The sequence below is a fragment of the Madurella fahalii genome (assembly GCF_045866475.1).
Source record: "Madurella fahalii IFM 68171 DNA, scaffold_5, whole genome shotgun sequence".
Taxonomy (NCBI): domain Eukaryota; kingdom Fungi; phylum Ascomycota; class Sordariomycetes; order Sordariales; genus Madurella; species Madurella fahalii.
This window is the reverse complement of record NW_027263975.1, coordinates 635479-650422: the sequence shown is the minus strand read 5'-3', so window position 1 is coordinate 650422 and position 14944 is coordinate 635479. Positions and strand designations below refer to the sequence as shown.

The 14944-nt window shown below is 53.1% G+C and overlaps 6 protein-coding genes across 6 annotated transcripts; 3 read left to right on the top strand and 3 right to left on the bottom strand.

The window, feature by feature from the left end:
* Nucleotides 1-422: 422 nt before the first annotated feature.
* On the bottom strand, nucleotides 423-1485 carry MFIFM68171_08757 (uncharacterized protein; the record flags this gene model as incomplete). Its single annotated transcript, XM_071064176.1, has 2 exons — nucleotides 423-804; nucleotides 866-1485. 2 exons carry the CDS (start codon nucleotides 1483-1485, stop codon nucleotides 423-425), a joined length of 1002 nt encoding a protein of 333 aa, XP_070920277.1.
* A 1998-nt stretch (nucleotides 1486-3483) lies between these two features.
* Nucleotides 3484-3985, bottom strand: MFIFM68171_08756 (uncharacterized protein; the record flags this gene model as incomplete). Its single annotated transcript, XM_071064175.1, has 3 exons — nucleotides 3484-3662; nucleotides 3720-3885; nucleotides 3941-3985. 3 exons carry the CDS (start codon nucleotides 3983-3985, stop codon nucleotides 3484-3486), a joined length of 390 nt encoding a protein of 129 aa, XP_070920276.1.
* A 271-nt stretch (nucleotides 3986-4256) lies between these two features.
* On the bottom strand, nucleotides 4257-4982 carry MFIFM68171_08755 (non-specific serine/threonine protein kinase; the record flags this gene model as incomplete). Its single annotated transcript, XM_071064174.1, has 2 exons — nucleotides 4257-4644; nucleotides 4720-4982. The coding sequence occupies 2 exons, from the start codon at nucleotides 4980-4982 to the stop codon at nucleotides 4257-4259; spliced, it is 651 nt and encodes a 216-aa protein (XP_070920275.1).
* Nucleotides 4983-8120: 3138 nt separating this feature from the next.
* On the top strand, nucleotides 8121-9062 carry AOX2_1 (inducible alternative oxidase 2; the record flags this gene model as incomplete). The annotated part of the gene is made up of 4 exons (XM_071064173.1): nucleotides 8121-8161; nucleotides 8217-8322; nucleotides 8388-8843; nucleotides 8895-9062. The coding sequence occupies 4 exons, from the start codon at nucleotides 8121-8123 to the stop codon at nucleotides 9060-9062; spliced, it is 771 nt and encodes a 256-aa protein (XP_070920274.1).
* A 1555-nt stretch (nucleotides 9063-10617) lies between these two features.
* On the top strand, nucleotides 10618-11220 carry MFIFM68171_08753 (uncharacterized protein; the record flags this gene model as incomplete). Its single annotated transcript, XM_071064172.1, has 1 exon — nucleotides 10618-11220. The coding sequence occupies one exon, from the start codon at nucleotides 10618-10620 to the stop codon at nucleotides 11218-11220; it is 603 nt and encodes a 200-aa protein (XP_070920273.1).
* A 902-nt stretch (nucleotides 11221-12122) lies between these two features.
* MFIFM68171_08752 (uncharacterized protein) lies at nucleotides 12123-13881 on the top strand (the record flags this gene model as incomplete). Its single annotated transcript, XM_071064171.1, has 5 exons — nucleotides 12123-12347; nucleotides 12418-12620; nucleotides 12703-13022; nucleotides 13100-13222; nucleotides 13298-13881. 5 exons carry the CDS (start codon nucleotides 12123-12125, stop codon nucleotides 13879-13881), a joined length of 1455 nt encoding a protein of 484 aa, XP_070920272.1.
* Between the last annotated feature and the right edge of the window lie 1063 nt (nucleotides 13882-14944).

The window sequence follows — 14944 nt, the reverse complement described above, 5'->3', positions numbered from 1 at the left end:
TGTGTGGGGAGGCTGTGGAGTTTGGGGGCTGCCTCCACCAAAGCGGACGCAACCCCCTGTTGCTAACAAACTCGCTGGCAAATTTGGTGAAGAAGTGTTAGACGCAAGGAGGCTTAAACGTCAGCCATGTGATTCTGGACTCGAGAGCGCCCCCTGTCTACTGCGTGCGTATAGATGGCCTTTCAACATGACATGTTTGCTTTTCTGTTTTGAATGAATTCTATGTCAATTAGCGGCTGGGCCACGGCGATGTGTGACGTATATACAGGTGCCACTGCTATGTAACTAGTCTTGAGTTGAAGGTAATCGGGTCGACCCTGCTGAGGTACGTAGGGGAATTTAGTAAAGGATATGCTCTCTGAAGCAACTGGTATAAGAATGTAGAACAAAGAACACAGGAATCTCAAGGGGACAACTACATCTCAGATTCGTGCCACGCCGGCCTTCTGTGCCCGCGCCATCCTGGCTTTGTGCTGCTCCCTGAAGTTGTAGCGAGCGTATGTGCCAATTCCGTATGCGATAAAGCCGGCAACCATCCAGACGCTGGTGATGATGAGACCGACGGGGAAGATCATGAGCTGGACGCCAGGAAGCACAAAGGCAACCGTCCCGTTGTTGAGGCTAGCCAGTTTTTCCTCAACGATAAGCTCAGCCTGGCGGAAACTGCTCATGGGCTTCTCCTGCGAAAAAACCCCTGCGACGAATGCGGCTTCGTTGGATGAGACGTTGGTGCTGACGGTTCGACCCTCCGCGTTTGTGGCGCTAAGTGTGACGACAGGCATGACGAGCGCTTGCAGTTGGGCCCTGAGAAAAATAAGGGTCAGCAACGAAGCCAGTTTGGTACGCGCTTCCGAGGCGGACTCACAATGTTACCCCGCCCATCATTTCATTCGTGTCAACTTGCCCAAGGAACAAATATGACTGCAGCAACTTCAGCTCCCTGTTATCCTCTTGGCGGGCCAAGAGTCCGGGAGACGCAGCCGCCATCCGCGATGCTTGCTCCGGGGAAACCTGGGTAGCCGAGGCGCCCCTATAGCTGAGCCCAACCTTTATCTGGTCCTGGGGGATGCCCTGAAAGTCGCCCGTCGGCTCGCTGAGCTGAAATAACCTCAAATCCGCGCCGAATTCTCCCGTAACGTTGTTGAGGCCTGGCAGGTTGTAGCAGACGCAGGTGCCTGACGGGTTTGAAGCCAGCGGAATATTTCTGAGAGCCTCCCTGCATGCCGCGGTTGCGACCTCGTCCCAAGCTTCCATGTCGATGCTTCCGTCCGGATTCAAGGGCGTGTTGCTTCCGAATCCTGTTGATTGCCTCGTCTCCAAAACCTGTAAAAATCCCCGGGCCCTGAGGTTCGCCTTGGCGATCTCTTTCAACCTCCGGTCTGCCGACGGACTGTTCCGTGTCGAGCCCTCCATGAGCAGCTCCCCAACCCCGGCTTGTGCTCCTATCGCCAGGAGGGAGGCGACAAGCGTCTGTTGCCAAAGCATCCTTGCTCTTGTCCGAAAACCCAGTGCCTTATTTCGTGTATTAGATCTCCCGCCGGGCGTCAAGCCGGACCGGGTTCGATGTAGTTGGTCAATGAATCGGTCGAAAAGAGCGTGGGTGAAGAGAAGCGGGACCCGCCCGATGAAGGGAAGGATGTGGTGTCCGGTGTCGACCAGTCGGGGGAGGAAGATGCCGACTTCACTCAACGAAAGGTAGAAGAAAAGAAGGGAAAAGGAAAGGGAACCGCTAAAGGTGGCTAGCGGGCGGAACCAAGTGATTAAACAGCGGGCTAGAGAAACGGCAGGTTGCCTGAACAGGGTATATGCGAAGGAGCAGAATTATGCAAGGTCGATCAGGATGATCGGGACCTTGTATATGGCCTGACTCGCAGGGTGCGGATTGCAGGGACTAGGGAAGGACTCGAGGTGAGAGCATGACACGATGACGATGGGGGGGAGGGGGTATATCAGAAGATGCGAGGGGCGGCCCAGGCCCCGGGAGATCAACGACATCTCTCACTGGAGGATGCGGAAAGGCAAACAGATGAGATGGTGCGAGCCCTTGACCAATCGCAGTCGGCGGATCGGACCAAGGGCTCTAGATGGTCACCACGGAGAGGCTTCGACCTAGAGCCAAACTCCATGTGCCGGGGAGTGGTGTGACTAATGGAGCAGAAAGGGTCGAAGCTCAAGGGGCTGGACAGGGCCGAGGGAGACTTGACACGGGGCGATGGTGTCGCGCCGGGCTGGGCATTTCGCGTCGCTTGCCAGAAACCAGCAGAATGTCAGACGAGGAAAAGCTTGGAGAGGTAAGGGTGTGTACGAACAGATGTATGATCCCCTCGCAACGATGCGACGAGAAGCGCGCCGGCGTGTCGGATCGACGACTGATGGAACGGCCCAAGTCGGAGAGGGGCCAGCGGTTCGAGACGAGGGGCCAGGGTCTGCGGCAAAAGCTGTTCCACAATGCCCCGCGATTGGGCGAACGAGGCCAGGGCCAGTTCCGGGGCTGCTAAGCGAGCGACTCCCTGCGCCGTATCAAGCGGAGATTGGACGACGCTAAAAACTGGGCATTGGCAGCCAGCCTGAGAGAAATGCGAATGGAAAATCGACGAAAAGTTTGAGAAGAACGAGAACATACAGCTTCATTCATACGTATACGAAATCGCGTACAAATTCATCGCAGAAGAACCTTTCTTATCTGGGCTTTGCAGCCCACCTCAATCGACCTTGGAGTCGCGACCGAGGGTTCTGGCTCCTGGGCCCACCAGCCATGGCCCCACACTTTTCTGTGACGGCCAATTGTGTCGGTTCCTGGGCTTCGGCCCTGGCAGGCCGCAAGTAGGGCCACAACAGCTGACCGCCAGCCACTGAGAATTCGGTGAACTGATTGGCCCTCTTCTTCCACTCCAGCCACACTTACCTCCAGGTTTGGGGGATTTTAGCGCCTGCGGCCGCTCAATCTCGGGCTGGAGCCGCCTGTCGAACAATCACTCGGGCTCCTTCGCGGCAGCTGCCAGCCAATGATTAACCCAACCTGGCGCGCATCCGATGAACATCCTCGGCTTGACGGGTGGCGTTCCATCAAACAATGGGACGCAGCGCTTAGAAAATTCGAGCTCTGACTGCCGTCACTGGCACTCTCCTCGAGGTAATCATGTCGTGCGTCCGATCCCGTCGTTCCCCGCTCATGCACGATATCCGGTTGCAGTCGCAGCAATCAAGGAATACTGTAGAGGTTTGCGGATAGTATGAAGTGCTTTAGCGAACCCCCACCCGGCATTCTGTCTGATAATCGACCCGCCAATTCCCAAGCCCAGAGTCTGCGGCCCGACAAAACCTCCGTGCGGCGCAGGGCGGGAGCGGGCATCCACTACGAATCCTTTCCAGTTTTTGGTCGCAAACAAGGCCATCACATTTCCGACCCACTCCCAAGCCGCCGCTCCGCGGATCGCCTTATTGCCTAGGCGCTTGGGTTTTGATGCCCCCCGTACTGCCATGTCACTGTAGCCATGGGTCGGCGAGAAGCTGCTTTGCCGTTCTGCGCTTCTCCGGTAGCCATTTCAGCATGGACCGCATGAAGTGAAGGAAATGTTCATTCTCGCGCGCGGCAAGGCGTTTCTCGAGGCTCTCGAGGGAAACTGAAGGCACCACCGCGTGCTCATCAGCGATCCAAGCTCCTATAGTCATCAGGTTAATCTCACTTGGCAGCCTCGATTCCGGCCGTGGGAGCCTACCATTGGGACTAAAGCATTGGTCTGTTGTCTCACTCCGTCGGACAAACTCGCCCGGTGGCGGCCCCGCTATGGCAACCATGAGCGCAAGGTGTTTGAATGGGTCGTGGTGTCCTTGGGCATCGAAGATAATTCCAAACAGATGGCTCCCCTCGAAACGGTCCCATATCTAACATTGGTTAGCCGAAAAGACGGGACTAGACCATGGTCAAGGCGACGCTCACTAGACAGGCTAGGTTCCAAATGTCTACGGCGCTTCCCCACGGCATCTCGAAAATCACTTCAGGCGCCCGGTAGATGTGCGGTTGGACGAAAGGCGCAGTCTCTTGTCTCAAACCGATCCTTACTTCGCCAAGGTCGCACAAAATGGGGAGGCCGTATCCTTTTCCCCCGGTAAGCAGCCGAATACGACGGCTTTGGTAGATGGTTCTCGACTCGTCGATTTCATTGCGGGGAGAGGGCTCCGCTTCTTCAGCCTTTGCGAAGTCGTCTAGACAGTCTCATCTTCAAGATCTAGCATTATGTTGTCGGTTTTGAGGTCTACGGAGAGTTTGTTAGTGCGACATTCGGTGCCTCGGCGGAACAAAATTGTATGCCGGTATGGATGACGCTGGCTTCAGTATGCAGAAAGTCCAAGGCATACAGGATCCGCTTGACTGTCATCTTGAGTAGGGGCAGGTTGAATGGTTGGGTGTTCAGATTCATCATTTGCAGGACAGTCAAATGCATTGGCTGCTGCACGAGACATTGATGTTTCCCCTCTGGCCCCTTGAGCTCGAACAAATCGTACAGTTCGCGGATTAGAGACTGGCCTGGATGCAGAGATTCGACCTTTGCGAGATGCTCGTATACCTTGAGCTCTCGATGCGTAGCCGTGGGGAATTTGCGCAGCGAGGTTGATACCTTGATGATTATGTATTTGGTGGTACTGGCAAAGGCTCCCTGTCAGCAGACTGCTCTGCACACCTTTCATGGTATGTTGGTTGTTTGGAACAACACTCACTCCATGTCACGGCATAGCCAATTTGTCGAGTACGCACCATAGCCAAGTTTGCCCGCGACACGGTATCTGACGTTGAGTACGTCTCCAATGTGGACTGGGTAATATTCCTCCGCTCTGTAGTGGGGTAATGTTTCCTCTTCAAAGAGCGTGTTTGGGGCACAATAATGTTCGGCGCGTTCAACGTTGACTTCGCGCGCGGGAAGCTTGAGGATAGTAGGGTTCGCAGGGGCAATCTTTCGGATGTTCCTCAGAATCCCGAGCATGCTGAATGGGTAAGGGCTGAGGTTCGCTAATCACCTTATGAGAAAAAGTCGCACCTACACTAAAACGGACGCTTCCTGCTTGGAACGTCATGAACAACCGCAGAGTTCAACCACAGTATATACGTAGCAAATTACTCTGCAATTTTTAACTCGTCGAATATGTGAGATGTAGGTATTCTCAATATCAGAGTTTGTAATCGAACTTTGATTATTGCGTAGTTAACGCAAGTCCAATCCCTATCAAATGTACAGTACAGCTGTGTGCGGCTGAAGTGGAGACCGGGCTTCAAGCCACTCCAATATTTCCGAACTGCGAAGCTACTGAGAGTAATTTCCATTACCCCGGCTCCTTAATAGCAAACCAGTTGCCCGATAACTCGGCGTCACGGTGCGACTCCTCAACACTCGTGCCCACAAGCTTGATAATTCCCAGCCCAGATGAGTATGCTATTTTCTCCCATACTTCGTTAGAGGGAAAAGTTATGTTTGACGAGATTCGAGATTTTAACGTGGCGTTCGCGGAAGACAGAATGGGGCATTATGTAGATGTGCCATGTGGTGGCAACTCGGGGGCTGGAGTGTGCTTGGGTCGACGACACGTCCTGTATCGACAAAAGCGGCCGGCGGCAAGCTCAGTGAAGCAATCTATTCATTATTCTGTTACCACAGGCGGCCGATGGTGTGCTACGCCCACCTCTCGGATTTAGACGGCGGTGGCCAAAATTAGTAATTATCTGAACTATCTGGAGCCCGCTACCACCAACGTTTAGATTGGATCAACTAGCCTTCGACCTCCCGCATTGCAGACGGTTTACCAGGGGATGAACCCTGCAAGAAGTGATTGCGCGGCCCGATATCGAGTTCTACGACCCCTACTGTGTAATGATAGGCACCACAAGCGACCTGCGGGACGAGCAGGTTAGCATCACCAAGATCAATATGCCCATGATCTAGAGCGAAGGCAAGACGTCCTTCCTGAGATTTCAGGACGTCATCGCATTGGTGCAAACGACTTTCTTCTCTTTGTTTAGACAGATAACATTCCAGAAGATTGGTACCATAGCCACCGGCATGGCTCTTTGCGCGATCGCCGTGGCAGTTTTTGAACTGACATCAATTGCACATCTCGTCAGGCACAGCTCGCACTCACCCATCATAACGAATCAGGGTCTTGAGTCAAGGTGTGCCAGAAGACGGATGAATCGCACCAACGGGGACTATTCGATACAGTAGAACTGCACAGTCAGCGCGATTGTTCCGAAGCGGAACAAGACGGCCATCTAGCTGCTCAAGATCTCAGCGTGTATGTCTGGTATCGCGCCGGCCAGGCATTTTATATTTAGACACAACGGTAACCTGGGATCCGGCAGAGGAAGGCGCCGTCTAAGACTCATACCCTAGGTCCATCTATCCATGGAGGGTTGTGCACACCGTGTATCGTCTCAACTCGTTTTAATTCCAAGCCCAATTGACGCAAACTTGGTGCACGCTATAGCAGAGAGGGTGGGACACACGATATGCCGACCCACTATTCCCACCATACTAGGAAGCAAGTACAGTGCGGCTCACAGCGGACAAGTGGTCTGGTTCCGCAGACTCCTCTATCCCTCCTTGACAGCTGTGGACGGTATCCCGCTGCGGCCAGTCGTTTTCTCTGTGGGTTTGGCCGTGGCAACAGTCTGGTTCCAGAGCCACGCCTATGTGTGGGCCATGGAGTGCTTGTGGAGATGGAGCGGTAGTGATGTCGAAAAAACCTATCTAAGCCACATTATCTCGAACCAGTGAAATGTCATAAGGACTAAATGGGATTAGACCTCCTAGAGATTGTCCTTGCTAAGACATGAGCGCAAAAGTCCCTGAGTACCGAGGTAGTCAAGGTGCTAGTCAAACACGGTATGGTTATTTAGTAGATGGTGTCACCTGCCTTAGAAAATGTATACGGGGATGGTGAGAACCAGGTTCAAAGGGAACGTCCTCATTTGCCTCATTACATTAGTTCAGGTAGGTTTAGGCGACGGCACTGGCTTCTTACCTGCATCAGTGGCACTGGTCTCTATTCAATTGTGTACTTGACGGGATCTCTGAACGATTGAATTCAATTGTAAACTTCCGACAATCACATGGGAATGTTGGTTGGTCTGCAGCGCGCCTTCCTCGCCCGAACCATAGCCGAAGCTAGAAGCTTCACGTGCCAGTTCCCGAGGCCTCTTCTCCGGTTTCCCCACAGCCCGAATTTGCTTCCAAAACACCTTATCCAACGTCAGCTACAGCCAGTGAAGCTGTGCATGACCAGCATTGAGAGCCGTTCCGCCATGCGCTGGCCTTACCGATCCGCTCCCGGCTGTGAGTCGACCTCATATCGTTCGCCCGAGGTCCACAACGGCGCACCTCGGGGCCAATCCGACTGGAGGATTACCACAACTCATTTATTGCTCAGCTGCTTGCTTTTTACTGTTCGGGTGCCTAGTATCTGCCAGAACCAAGCCTAGTGTACCCTTATCCTAGGGGCCAGTTGCTTCTCGGTAGCTGCCAACCCACGTGTCAGTGAACTAATCACATCCGGGTGTTTTCGAAACAAGTGTCTCCGTCCCGGGCGATTTTCGTCCCATTTACTCCTCGAGAGTGATACTCGGATGTTGACCATGGGTTGAGTATTCCGTTACCGGACGGTCAACTGGTTGCCCAGCAAATGATTCACCCGACGGGCGACGAGTCTACATCATGGAGCTACGCCCTGCCAACCGGGATGATCGAGTATAAAGCACCGGCTCCCAGTCTGAATTCCGAAGTGGCGGCTAGAATGAGCTCAAGAACAGTATCTCGTTGACTGCTTCTAATCCAGCTACCATGACATACCGTCTTCGGGCCCAACACAAACTATTTCAGAGGGCTGAGTGTGTGGCCTACTCCTGTTCACCTCGGCAGTCATTTTGTCTTGCTGTTCCAGCAGCTGCAGGGCGCCTTGGGACGCTCAAAGTCTGCTGCCGCCCTCATGGCACACTCACAGCCCAGACGCAACAAACCGCCCATGTCAAGCACACGACAACCTTGGGCTCCTTGCCACTAACCTGGCCACACAAAGGATGGGACGGCAACGTGGTGCCCGAAGTGGTACCCAGCCACCGGAAGCCACGCACCATGGGTGATCGAGTGGCGTGGCGCGCGATTAAGATTTGCAGGCGCGTTCTCACCGTCAAGAATTTCTAAAAGGATCAACTAACTGGTGTGCTTCAGATGGACCATGGATTTTGTTACTGGCATGGGCCAGGAGCCCAAAGTTGACACCAAGGACGCCAAGCCTCCAGTGACGGTTTATAAACCCATGACAGAGTCTCAGTGGGTGTGTGCCGCTTCTGCCCAATCTGGGATTCCTCTGAAGCTCGTATTAACCGACATCTGTCACAGATGGTACGCTTTATCTTCCTTGAAACCATTGCAGGCGTACCTGGTATCGTTGCCGGCACTCTCCGCCACCTCCACTCTATCCATCGCTTCAAGCCCGACCAAGGCTGGATCAAGACGCTCTTAGAAGAGTCATACAACGAGCGAATGCACCTGCTCACTTTTTTGGAGATGTATAAGCCTGGTTGGTTCATGAGGTTCATGGTGTGGGCCGCTCAGGGCACCTTCTACAACACCATGTTCATCGCCTACCTGATATGCCCAAGATTTTGCCACCGTTTCGTCGGCTACTTGGAGGAGGAAGCTGTCCATACGTACACCCGCTGCATCCATGAAATAGATCAGGGGCTGCTGCCCAAGTGGACGGACCCAAACTTTAGGATCCCGGATATTGCTGTCAAGTACTGGAATATGCCAGAGGGTAGGAGGACCATGCGTGATCTGATCTTGTATATAAGGGTAGGTTTCCTCGAGTTCATTTTCCGGAGTATTTTGCTGACGGCTGTCCAGGCGGACGAAGCATCCCACCGCGGTGTTAACCATACTCTCGCCAATTTGGACCAAATCTCAGACCCGAACCCATTCATCGACATCCATTCCCCAGCTAGCCACATGCAGATGGCTGCCACCAATCCCACGGGGTTAGAGAGAGAAGAAGTTGTTGGAAAAAGTACGTAGCAATACCAGGAGTTAGAATGCTTTCCCGTAAAAGGGTGGAAATGGAATAGTCGTGGCAATTCTGGGGACGAATGTGAGACATTAGGAGCTCCAAGGACAGATGAGCAAAGTTTTGACTACGATCACTGTCTAAAGAAATGGTAGTCTTCTGGCAAAACAAGAATGCCCTCGTAACGTTATGGAGAGAGCACGACTTTCTTTCTTTCAGTCTTTTTCTTTTCTTCTTATTCTTCTTCTTTCCTTTTTTTTTTTAACTTTATTGGCCCAGTGTGGTGAGTTGGGGAAAACAGTCCCCAGAGGGCGGGGTCCCTCTGATCAGAGGGACACAGTTGCTAGGATGGTGCCCCGGGGGCTGGAACTTGCCGTGGGCCCATTTTCTTTCGCACCATAAGTAGGGCCGTCCTGGCCGGTGTTCCTTAGACAGGACAATCAATTCAGTACCTTTCTTCACACTTGTTGCAAGCTCAATTGACGAGCTTTCTTTGCGTGCAAAGCGATCTCCCTCTGATCAGAGGGAGCTCTATCTGCACATGTTGTTTTGATCTTGTTTAGGCTGCAGGGACCCAATTTGTGGTGGTGTCGCCTGACCTGTCTTGTCTATCTTGTCTGTCTGGCATTTGGCCGTCTTTGCCCTCCCCCTTGTTTTGGTGGGTATGTAGGTATAGATGTGTGTTTCTGCACCATTTCAGTGGGCTTACAGCGTTGGGTTTTTGCATAGAGGACTGCTGGTTTGTAATTGATTATAAACTAAGGTGCCTAGTCTGCATCTCTTTCACTGGGCATACTAAGGTACGTTTTCAGTACCTGTACCAACGAATTTCTGCGGTAGCGTCTACGGTATTAGTGAAGTCGTCATACCCTATCTGGAGAATAACTTATATGTAACCTAGTTTTGTTTTGTTTGTGCTGCGGACAGCGGGAGTGCGCGTTGAACAAACAGGAGAGTGGGGAGGCTGGGTGGATTTGACCACTTGCAACTTTGAAATTTGCTCCATCACATTTAAATTTACCTTGCACGCTCTCACGGTAGCCGCTGAAGCTTAGCTACCGATAGTCGCCGCATCTTTAGAACTGGCTTGGTTCGCGGGCTAACTTGGCTCCGTTAGCATTACCATTGAAACGAGTCGACAATAGAACGGTAACTACCCCCGCATCAGCTGGAACCTACTGAAATCTGAACAGGGCATTGGCGATTATTACATCGCAACTTAGCCGACCTCAAGTAGATATACGACTCTAATCTCTCGTCTAGATCTCGTTGTCAACTCGAAAGCAGCACGATAACCATTCTGCTTAGGTGTTCCGAAGGACGCAGCTACCGGCCTGTAACCGCTATATCCACGGCTACGCTTGCCCAATAAGCGGCAGGTGCGTATCCGTCTCAACTCACCTCCTACGTTACCCAGCCACATAGGGCAGCGTCGCGTCGCACTCACTCAGTTCTCCCTAATCATCCACCATCTACTTACTCAGTCAAATCCCGATCTCCAGTGCCGCCAAGCACTCGAACCAAAAAAAACAAAAAAAAAACCACCCTGCAACTCTAGAAATTGCCATGGCCCGGCCCAATCCTAGAACGACGCAGCCGCAGCCACCTACCACAGCAACCAACCGCGGCCGAATAGGCCAAGGCAAGAGCAGAGGCCGCAACGCCCTCATCGGCCCTTATATCCCCAACTCGGGCCCGCCGCCGCCGGAACTCTCCCTCCTCCCCCCGCTGAACAGCACCACCGGCTACATCATCGACAAGATCATGCTCCCCCGGCGCCTGCCGGACCACCCGCCCCCCCACGACACGCAGATCATAGCGGTCTACTACGTTGGCTACACCGACCGGCCCGCGGCGCGCGGGCTGGTGCCGTACTTTGAGATCCTCGAGCACGTTTCGCTCCGGGAGCTGGAGCGGTGGGAGGACCAGGTTGCGGAGCGGACGGCTGAGGTGGTGAGGGAGGACAGGGAGGCGATGAGGAGGGAGAAGGAGGAGGAGGAGAAGGAGAAGGAGAAGGAGAAGGAGAAAGAGAAGAGGAAGAAGGAGAAGGAAAAGCAAAAGGAGATGGCGGATGGGAATAAGAGACGGAGAGGTGATGAGGGAGGGGCGGTCACGAAGAGGGTGACGAGGGGGATGAGGAAGAAGGGGTTGGGTGATCTTGAGCGGTGAGAGGGCTAGGATGATGGAGCTCCGCGAGGGGGAGGTTGCGATGGGGTGGCGGCTGGTGAGACGGTCGGTTAACGACATATCGATATACCCCCTTTGATAGTGAGGAGACGGAGGTTACGCATTGTTTCTTGGGCGGCTGGCAAGGCTGGCGCGCATCAGCGGATTGACCTACCTCGGATCAACAGGGGTTGGGGGGAGCGAGATAATCTACACAGCGTTTTTTACCTTTTGGCGATTGTTAGCAATATATTGTAATCAAGCGACGTGCTGTATACGTGTACGATAGATATGGAGCCGATGTATGATTACCTACGGGTGGGAAGTCAACCGTTCCATCTTCGTCGGGCTGCATCTGGTGCCCGATGTGGCCGCAATGGGGCTTGGATAAGGGAGGATGTTTTCAGGTCGGGTGGCGTCCAATAACCAACCACAAGACTCAGTTCTACAGCCGATAAGCGAAGCTGTCAAACCCTTGCCCTACATTGGAGCTTGACAGAGGAGCTGGCGTCGGATGCTACCTGGCATGCCCAGGCTGCCGTATATCCAACGATTCCATCCAATTACCGCCATCCTTGCCGCCCTGGATTTCCAGAGTCCAAGATGGCGTCCAGTTCCCGTGCGAGTTTGCCTCTTTGTCCAACCCCAGCTGCAAGCTAGATGCATGTGCCGCCAGCCCGGGCACATCAACCATCCAGTTGAAACGTCCAACGGCAACCATGTCTCTCGTGGCTTGCTGAAACGGGACATCTAGGGCCTGATAAAGCTGGGTCTCTGCGCGACGCGTTTCCAGTTAAAGGAAAGGTTTCCCACTACGGACTCGCGAGCATTATTCAACGTTCTCTCCGTTCCATCCATCCATCCTCCCCACCTCTGGAGCTGCCAGTCCGGCATTGTTGCCAACCATGCCCTACACATTCCCCCGGCTGTCAAAGCCCCTGGATCTCAATTCTCCCAACGATGACTTCCAAAAAGATGTCGATACTGCCAAGATCGTCATTGAAGGTCCATCGACGGAAGTCCTCGATCTCCCCGAATCGTGCGACAAGTTCCGAATCCTGATCATTGGGAAAGCTGGAGTTGGCAAGTCGACTATCTGTTCCAAGGTTTTCGGGATTCCTCCGAAACAGGTTGGTCTTTTTGACGGGCTATACCCAGCTCTGCGTCGAGGGCAGAATGATTGACCTCTCATTCTCGCAGGCCGGAGTCAGCCACTACTCAATCGGGACCACCAAGGACAGAATCTGGCACCCTATCACATTCGAAGGCACAAATGAGAACTTGATTCTCCACGATTCAGGCGGCTTCGAAGCCGGAGACATGGGCTGCGTGAACGAAATTACCAAGTTCATCAACTTCCGCAAGACACAGCATCGACTTGCGGACCAGCTGCATTGTATTTGGTTGGTCCAACACACGACTCCTCCACCCCCATTGTTGCTGTCGCTCTGCCCCCGAACGCGTGCTTATCAGTCTTCTCTGCAGGTACTGTATCAGCTGCAGCTCCAACAGACCCATTCAGGAAGCCGAGCTAGAATTCTTCCAGAAGACCGACGTCGGCAACATACCCGTTGTCGTTGTCTTCACACAGTTTGACAAGTTGGTGGACGGCGCCTTCATTAATGAGCTAAGGAGGCAGATGAACAGTGGCGTGCAACCAGACATTCCCCATATTCAGAAGCTAGCGTATAATGCCGCCGTCTCCGAGTATGTGGAGAATTATCTAGGCCAGTTCGAGCGAACCTTTGGCAGGCGAAATCGTGTCATCACCGCGCGCATCGGAATCCGGCCGGGTGATGATCTAGGTACGCACTTATCTTGGTTGCTTGCTCGCTTTCCTGTTCGGCCCAGAGGCTGATGGAATTGGTGCCTGCGGATACAGATGGAAACTCAGTGGCTGGCGTGGGCACGCTGGTCAAAGAAACGCGGGAGATCCTCCTCGAAGACGGCCTCAAACTCTTGTGGACAGCAGCTCAAGCTCATTCTGCTGATATGAAGTTACAATGTGCGTCACAGTCCCGCTTCACAACCCCCAATTCCCCCCCGGTTGCAAACATGGCTAACCATGGCGCTCCGACAGCCTCAATGGAAGTTGGCATGAGCGTCTTCTGGAATGCAGTTGGCTTCAATTCGGTCCCTTTTGTTCCTTTCATCGGCGCTACGGCTCTCTACAAGTCTTTTACCAAGATCCTCGCCGCCATCAATACTGTCTGGCGCATCCCGGGATGCAACGCCCTGATCCAGGAGCCCAAGAATCGCAACCTCATCTTGCAAGCTTGCTTCGACGTAACTGTGCTTGACCGGATCGGTGCCCAGTTCCTGATGGCTATCAACATTTTCGGACCCCTGACGGCGTCGCAGACGGCAAGTGTGCTGCTCAAACTGATCGCGGGGATCACACTCCTGTATGAGAGTATCTTCTGGGAGTACAAAGATCATCCGGACAAGGTGGTGGACCAGGAAATGTTCGGCCGGCTGGTGTACGACTTCCAGAAGAGCAAGGGCCGCCAGCACATGTCGAGCCGCTTGACTGCTGAAATCACGTCGAGCAACTCTTACAGTAAGGAGAAGTGCATGCGGGAGCTGCAAACTGCAGTTGACTGGGGAAGAAACGAGCACGGAAAAAGCCTGATTAGTGCCAGGGCAGTTGCTGGGCAGACATGAGGGCGGTTCTGCGTACGCTTGTCTATATGTAATGGCTTGCCTGCCTTCATCGGTCACGATGGATCCCTTTACAAACTGAACTCCACATCCTGACTTGCAGTCGTCTCACGAAGACACCTTCGGTCAATTGATTACCAGCACGCTTTTAAATCAGATGTTTTAATTATGCACCCAAACAACCACACTATCAAATCCCGACTAGACTCGCAGAATACCTTAGCTTTAGCTATCGCAGGACCTCAGTTTGGAGGCTACTAGCCAGAGCACCAAGACACCAAGACGTGGGCGTGTGCTAGCGGATGAAAGATTCCCAGAGTACAAAATGCTCGAATTAGTAGGGAGTAAATATTAGGAACTACTTCTTCACCGATGTGCCGACGTATTGGAGCTCATTTAGGAGCCGCAGTCATCATGCCCGAAACGGTGCTACTTCTTTCCTCGAGCCTATCCCTGATCCCGGTAGTTGCGCACGAGTAGTCCTAGTCACCACCCGCCTGAAGCTTGTCTAACCGGAACAGGAGGCAATTATGCGTAACGTGCGTGATAAGCGAGCGGCCGATCTAAGCGAGCGGCCGATCTAAGCGAGCGGCCGCTTCCCTACTACAACGCGTCTCTCTCTACATCTTCTACAAAATTTACTACAACAAGCCATGGGGACCCCTTTAAAAGAAGCAAGGACTCTTTTGGCCCTGCAAGCTCTTCAAAACGATACCAAGCTTAGCATTCCGGCTGCAGCTGAGTTGTACGATATTACAGAAAGAACGCTTCGTTACCGAAAGGCCGGCCGACTTCCTCGACACGACCTTATCGCCAATTCGCGTAAGCTCACGGATTTGGAAGAGCAATCGATTATTCGATATATAATTGAGTTATATATGCGTGCATTTCATCCCCGGCTTTCGTATGTAGAAGATATGGCCAATCGATTGCTATGCGAACGCGACGTGCCCCCTGTCGGCAAACGCTGGGCTCATAACTTCGTTAAGCGCCAGCCAGAACTTCGGACGCGTTTTATACGTAAATACGACTACCAGAGGGCTAAATACGAAGATCCAAAGGTTAT